The sequence below is a fragment of the Lolium rigidum genome, chromosome 2 (genome assembly GCF_022539505.1).
Source record: "Lolium rigidum isolate FL_2022 chromosome 2, APGP_CSIRO_Lrig_0.1, whole genome shotgun sequence".
Classification (NCBI taxonomy): Eukaryota; Viridiplantae; Streptophyta; class Magnoliopsida; order Poales; family Poaceae; genus Lolium; species Lolium rigidum.
The window spans coordinates 62873501-62881210 of record NC_061509.1 but is presented as its reverse complement, the minus strand read 5'-3'; the positions used below and the strand labels follow the sequence as shown (position 1 = coordinate 62881210).

The 7710-nt window shown below is 55.2% G+C and overlaps 1 protein-coding gene across 1 annotated transcript; it reads left to right on the top strand.

Moving 5' to 3' along the window:
* Positions 1-321: 321 nt before the first annotated feature.
* Positions 322-5656, top strand: LOC124689810 (gamma-glutamyl peptidase 5-like). The gene is made up of 5 exons (XM_047223279.1): positions 322-831; positions 1472-1554; positions 4301-4506; positions 4698-4823; positions 5532-5656. The coding sequence occupies exons 1-5, from the start codon at positions 322-324 to the stop codon at positions 5654-5656; spliced, it is 1050 nt and encodes a 349-aa protein (XP_047079235.1).
* The last annotated feature ends 2054 nt before the right edge of the window (positions 5657-7710 follow it).

Below are 7710 nucleotides of genomic sequence, written 5' to 3'. Positions count from 1 at the left end.
TGCTCCGCTACGCGGTCTCGATTCTCGACTCGATCTTTTCTCGCTCCCCATCTCGATCGACGGTGAGTATTTTTCTGCTGTTTTATAACCGCCGCCACGTTTTTCAGAAGCGATCGCGACGCCACCCCAACTCCACGTCCAAGTGACCACACTCCATTTTCGGACCTCCTTAAATAGTGCCAAGACTTGGCTCCAGCTCTCATCGCAACACACGCACACAGCTCACCGGTGTCAAGTACACTTGTCTTAGTTAGCTGTCTAGCTAGCCAGCTGCACCGTCGCCTGCTTCCGGTCGAGCTCGCTAGCCCGCGCGCTCCGACGATGACGGTGGCCCCGGCGACAAAGGCAGGCGGCGGGAGGCGGTACGCGCTGCTGCTGGCGCTGAACGACTCGGAGTACGCCAGGAAGGCGCACGGCGGGTACGGCAAGGTCTTCGTCGGCGCCCTCCGCTCCAGCGCCGAGGATACCTGGGACTGCTACCGCGTCATCGACGGCGAGTTCCCTGCTGCCGAAGAGTTGGAACTCTACGACGGCTTCGTGGTGAGCGGCAGCCCGCACGACGCCCACGGCGACGGCGCGCCGTGCTGGGTGCGCCGGCTCTGCCTCCTCCTCCAGACCGTGCACGCCATGGGCAAGCGCGTCCTCGGCGTCTGCTTCGGCCACCAGGCCCTCTGCCGCGCGCTCGGCGGCAAGGTCGGGAGAGCGACCGGCGGGTGGGTCGTCGGCGTGAAGGAGGTGACATTCGTGGAGGATGTGGAAGGTTTTGAGTTCTTGGAGGAGGGGATTTCTCGCCGGAGGAGCGCCAGCATCATCGAGGTTCACCAAGATGAGGTATGCATCTGTGATTGAACGCGCGGCTAATTATTGCTCCCCTTTTTTTTTTAATATTTAGCAATGTCAATGGCCAATGCAGAGTTGACATTTGAAAGGAAAACATGTTACCGCACGCGAAGATGACAGTTTCTTTAGAAATACACGTGAACCACACATGTGGGAACTACATTTCAAGTTCGCACTAGTTCCACAAGCATTTCTTCGATATGTCAAATTTGAGATGACCTATTTTCAGTAGTTGCTTTTCCATAGGGACACCAATAAGTTGGCAACATGGCCTCGTGTCGTAAGAGCGAAGACACATTAATTAAATTTTAATTTTCAGATTTGCTAGTTTTAAGCTGGCTCCTACTACTTGAAAGCTAAGTTTGTTCTTGGTCAAGTCCTAAACAAGAGACAAAACTTCAATTTTATACTCTTGATTGCCGGAACTTGCCCAACTTGGCGAGCTTTGACATTTGACGCGTTAGTTTTGTGCTCCAAAATTAGACCATGCCACTTGCAAATTGAGTTGCATTTCCATTGTCAGCTACCTCTATTCTATACGTAATTCTGGGCATTCAGTATTTTTATCTGTGACACTGTGATTTATGTCGGGGTACTAATTTGGTGCGATTTTGACTTGTAATCAATATAGGTGTGGGAGGTACCACCTGGTGGCAAGGTGCTGGCCTACTCCGACAAGACGCGCGTGGAGATGTTCGCCGTCGGCGACAACGCCCTCGGCATCCGAAATTTTGACACAAAAGACCACATGTCCCAACGAATTGCCAGAAAAGACCACCTGCGAAAAAAAATGTCAAAAAAGACCACCTCCGTGTGGCGGCAGGACGTGCCAGCTAACACGTGGCACCTGCCGCCGATGGTTGTGGCGGCAGAGCCTGCCGCCCCTCTCCATGGCGGCACGTTACAAGGCAAGTCTGCTCCGTTAGCCAGGCGTTGCGGCGCTCCTGTGCTCTTTTGCCCCGTCGTGGCCGACAGCGTGGGCAGCTAGCTAGGTGATAGCAAGTGTACTAATGTACGTATTACAAATTGGAGTAGAAAACGTACATGAGCGAATGGATTTTATCTCATCAGAATATCTTCAATGGAGCGATGTATTTTGAACGCTTAAAATTTCTGTGCGTGTCGTCTGGGTCATCTTAAATCGTCAAAATTGATCGCGCGTCTGTTTGCATCGGGGTGGCTCCAGTGGCACGACACATTTATTTTCGATTTTGCATTTTTTGAACATAAAACATAATTTATATAGTAAAAGAAAGGAAAATAAAACCCTAAGAACTCCTGCGCCTACTGGTTCTCATCTTCGCTGTCGTCACGACGAGCTCCGGTACCACCCACGACCAGTTGGGAAGCGGCGGAACATACGCCGGTGCCGCCGACGGTGGTGGAGGTGGAGCAGCCTAGGCCGGTGGTGGCTGTGGAGGTGGAGTAGCCCAGGCCGGTGGTGGAGGTGGAGCAGCCCACTCCGGCGGAGGAGGTTGAGCAGCCCACGCCGGTGGTGGAGGTGGAGGCCCTCACGGGCTGTACGACGGAGGTGGAGGCGGCGGTTGAACCGGTGACATGGCCGAGTCCTGTAGCACATGTCGTAGGGCCTCTTCCTCCTTGAGGCCCGGCGGCATGATGCCGGTGGCGTACTTCCGGCCCTCCGCCATGGCCAACTGCCATTCCTGGAAAATGCACGCGACATAGTCGTCGCTTTCGTCCTTGGCCTCCACATTGTGGTAGGCCAGCGCCTCACTGTAGTTCTCCTCATCGTCGTCGTCATCGTCGTCCTGTGCAGGCGTCGACGCCTGCCTTGTTGGACGACTAGGCGCCGGTGGACGGTCAAAGGGGAAGTCCCTGTCGCCGAAGAAGCCCGCCCTCCTCCTCGGATCCTTCTCGGACTCGCGCCAGGTGAGCCACGTGTCGGAGTCGATGGCGTAGGAGGGATCAGCGCAGAGGTCCGGCGGAAGGTACCGCCGCCTGCGCCGGATCTCGGCGCTCCTATAGGGCTCGCGCGCCGGCACGGGCGGGATGGGCAGCCGGAGGTAGCTCAGCCGCCAGCCGGTGGGCGCTCATGCCCTCATCGGGGAAGAGGTGGCGGGGAAGGCCGGTGCCGTCTGTCACGTGGCCGTCGGTGCTTCCCGGGCGGCGACGGTACTACGACGCCTTTCGCTTCCCCATCGACCTGAACTCATCGCCTGGCCTGCGCCGCATGGGAAGCACCGACGGCCACGGCCGTCGCATAGCTGGCGGGTTTCTCTGCCACCCAAGCCTGGCGGCGCTGGGCGTCCCCTGCTAGGGACTCGAAGGACGCGAGCAGAACCCGCTGGTCGCCGGCGCACTCGAAGCGCCTGGGCATGGGGGGGGTCGTCGTCCGCGATGTCGTGGATGACGGCGTCGGCCGGAGGGGCCGTGATGGCCGCCCGCGCCTCCGCGAGCTCGGCCCTGGCGTCGGCGAGCTCCGCCCTGGTCGCCGCGAGGCGCCCTTCCGCGCGCTCTACCGCCTCCGCATCCGCGACCTCCGCCTCCGCCTCCGCGACCTCCAGGTCCAGCTGCTGGGCCTCAACGCCGGCGGCGGCTACCTCGTCCTCCTCCTCCTCCGGGTGGAACTGGCGGCACATGTGAACAACGTGCTCCCAACTCATGTGGTCCGCCATGGATGGATGGTAGGGTTAGCTTGAGGTGTGCCCGTCGCCCCCGGCGGTGTCCACCATATATAGCCACGGCGGGGCGGGAAACGGCGTTGGCGCGCAGGCGTTTCCGCGCGCGCGAAACGCCGGCGAAACTTGCCAATGTATTGGGCGCGCGCGGGAAAGATCGTCGTCGCGCGGGAACAGTTAATCGCCGGCGGCAGTCCTCGACGGGACGTAAAACGCCATTAGCGACCTTGACGCTGTCCCCGGATAAAATATACGTACGCACCGCTAAAGGTACCCCTGACCCCTGACGCAAATGGTCGCTCTGGGCCACAACGCGTCCGCGGGCCGACGCAAACGAATATTTCGGACGTCCGAAATGCGTCGGCCCGCTGGAGATGCCCTAAGACGACCCAACAAACACGCGCACATATTTTGAATGTCCAAATTGCATCGGTCCTTGGAGATGCTCTGACGAGACAAAATCCTTTCGCTCAGGTACGTTTTCTACTCCAATCTGTAATACGTACATTAGGACACTTGCTATCACCTATAGCCAGCTAGCTAGCTGCGTGGCTGTCCGTCTGCAAGGGCTATCGGCCACGACGGGGTAAAAGAGCACATGAGCTCTGCCTCAACGCCTCGCTAACGGAGCAGGCTTACCTTGTAACGTGCCGCCATGGAGAGGGGCGGCAGGTTCTGCCGCCACAACCACCGGCGGCAGGTGCCACGTGTTGGCTGGCACGTCCTGCCGCCATAGGGAGGTGGTCTTTTTTGACATTTTTTTTCGCAGATGGTCTTTTCTGGCAATTCGTTGGGACATGTGATCTTTTCTGTCAAAATTTCCTCGGCATCCAGGGCCACCCGGAGTACACCAACGACATCCTCCTCAACCTCATCGGCCGCCTCGTCAACGACGGCACCGTCGACGGCTGCGCGGGCGAGGCCGCGCGCCGGACGGCGGAGAGCGGCGGGCCCGACCGCGAGTTCTGGACGGGGCTCTGCAAGGGCTTCCTGATGGGCGGTGGCGCCGCCGTAGCCGCCAGCACTGGCGGAGCTCCTTTGGGGCCTAACCGGGCCATGGCCCGCCCATGATTTTTGCAAAATAAAAATCTACCCCTATACATCTAAGCCCAGCCCAACACCACAAGCACACACCTGCCTCCACTCCCTGTACGATGCTTTCAGATCGTCTGTTCGTGCTTGTTCGTTCCTCTCTCTCTCTCTCTCTGATTTGACTAGGTTTAACAATTACAACCAAAAAGAGGGGAAATCGTAGTGAGCTGGTGGAGCAGCAGCACGGCGCCGACGCCGGCAGCCGGGGGTCAGCTAGGGAGTCGTCGCACCCTGCGGGGCGCCGTCGCGCGGGTATGGCTGCAAGGCATCCGCACCGGCACGGGCATGGGGCTGGCCGCCGACGGTGCGCCCCAGCGGCTACTGCCCGCGACTTGGACTAAATCAATCCCTTCTCTTCTGCTGTTTCCCTGCCAAGATAATCTTTTCTCTTTCCCCAAATTCGTAGTTACTAATTTACAGCATATGTTCTTCGTTCCAGTAGTATTTCGTTCACTGAATTAGGGATTTATTCAATTTTGCAAATTGCAACAGAAAACAGTAATGGGAAAGGCCACTCAGAGAAGAATTGATTTTGTCTTAAAAAGAAAAAGAGATAAGACAAGTGAAAATGAAGATCCTTTGGCAGCAACAAATGATATTTTGCCCTTGCTTCAATTGGAACAGCAGCAACAACATGTTATTAAAACAAGGTTACGCAATAAGATGGAAGATGACAATCTGACCAACAACATGTTAGTTCACATAGAGGGTGCTATTCTGGACGATTACAAGTATGATGATGTCATTTTTTATTTTAAAAGCATCAAAGATCGGGCAGCTGACTTGTAGACACATCCACTGTCTAGTTTATTTTTGTGTAGCTTCTTTTGCTGTATAGTAGTATTACATATATGGATGCTTCTCCTGATTTTATAAGCAGTGTGACCAAAATGATTGGATCGATGACTAATCTTCTAATGAACTGGTGTGTTTGGGAACATTTTGTTGAGTTTCTTTAAGCCGGCCCGCCCAAGAAAAGTTTTCAAGCTCCGCCATTGGCCGCCAGGACTCCGGCGCCGGAGCTGAGCTGCTGCCATCGCGTCGCGTGCTTCCCTGCGGCCGCTTCAGGTCCCATTGGCTTGTAGGTTAGCACTTTTGCACGGTCACGTTACGTACGTACGGCCGTTGCATGCGGCTTACAGAGCTCGGCGCATGCAGCATGTGCCTCTGCATAGTACTACGTATTACGGCTGCATACGTGCATGTACGATCGGTGAGAAGCGACAGGACAAGCGGATGCCTTCTTTTTTTGCGCATGTGCTGCATTGTACAGCATGTGTTGTATGATTTCCAATGGTTTAATGGATGAGAGATATGTGGTTTGGGCGATGACAGTTATCCGTAGGATATATACCTAGACAGCTAGACTAGAGCTGGGCATGGGCGACCCCGCCCGAAAGTCCCGGGCTGGGCTGGGCTGGGTCGGACTTGCACTGCGGGCCGGGCTTGGGCCTGGTATTTGAGCCCAAACGACGGGTTAAGCTTGGGCTTTCAATTTATGCGTGCTTTAGCTGGGTTGGGCCGGGCTTCTTAGGCCGTGCTGGGTTTTTTGCTCACTCGGACCGGAATTACAGGCCCAACAGTCAAGATGGGTTGGGCTTGGGCCTAACTTTTTCCATCGGGCTTTTTTAGGCCTAGCCCGGCTCAACTTTGCTTTCAAGTGTAACGTAGATCTAGAGGTACATAGGCTGTATTTGGTAGGGTCACATCCTGCCTTTAAATTGGCATTCACCGTTCACAACATGCCCAAGCGGTACCACGAGAGGGCTACAACAGCGGCTAGGCCAGCCACGGGGATTCCATCGATGGATCTGTCAATGGGAAGATTCGATCCGCCACGTAGCTACACTTCATCTGAGTAGCCACCACAACGGAGGGGGGCCCTGACATATGCCCGGACATTTAACCGATAGGATTTGACCCCCTTAGCGGTGCACTCCAACTCCAGCGGCGCCCCCGCCCGTAATGTGCACTTCTCTAGCAGCTGCCATGGTGGCCCCTCCAACCTCTAGCCGTGACGAAAGTTTGGCTTCCGCATCGGAAACAACTGCACCACCTACGGCAGGAGAATCAGATTGTCGTCCATCATTGATTGCGCGATCGACAATCGGACCATTGGCCTTTCTCCCCCCCCCCCCCCCCCCCCGACAAGTTTCGGTTTCCTCCTTTCTGACGGGTTAGGTTATTTGTTGATCCGTTCAGTTCGTGCTTGGGTGCGTAGAATCGTTGTTACATGTAGTGGTAGTAGCAGGGTTAGGGTCAACTCATGTACGGTGGTCGCTGTTGTGGCGTGGCAATCTCTCGTTAGCGTTGGCATGCTTGTCAATGTGTGTGTGGGTGGTCTGCGCCATGGGGTGGTGATCACTGGTTTGACATTGATATGATTGTCAATGCAAGCATTGTGGGCACCGATATGACATGACATGCATGTCAATGAAAGGCACGGGAGTCACCACCATGGTGTGGTGATCACTGTTGCTGCATCGACATGCATGTCGATGCCAAGCATGGTTGTCAGCACCATGGCATGGTGATCACTACTTGGTCATTGACATTGACATGCAAGACAATGGTAATGCATGTTGGTTGCCACCATGGCATGTTGATCACTGTTGTGGCATTTACATGCAAAGCATTGCGCGCATGCTACCATTTTTTGATGAACTTCATTGCTCTATTGCAGATCTGGTGGTTTCCGAACAACAACATTGAGTCTCTGCCCGATATGGCACACATCATCCCTCTATATAGTTGAGGCCTAAGATATTAGGCCTAGTGCATCCATAAGGTGCCGCAGTTCTACATTCAGGGGAGCCCGAGGGACCTACGATCCCTCATAGTGCCAGTACCAATGGCCAATGGAGCAGGTGCTAGCCAAGAAAGTGAGAATAATTTAGGGTTTAGGGTTTGGGTATAGGTTTATGGTTTAGGTTTAGTCAGAAAGTCAAGGTGCCAATCGAGACCACTGCATTTGGCGAGACCCGTGTGCGGATGTAGTGTTTCGATGGCAGGCTGGTCTTCTTCAAGTGGTTGGAGGCCTTCGCTAAGAAGATCCAGCCGTCGGAGACACCCTTGTGTTCAAGTACAAGAACAAAGGGTTTAAGATGCAAGTGTACAGGTGTGTGAAAGGATCGTATGC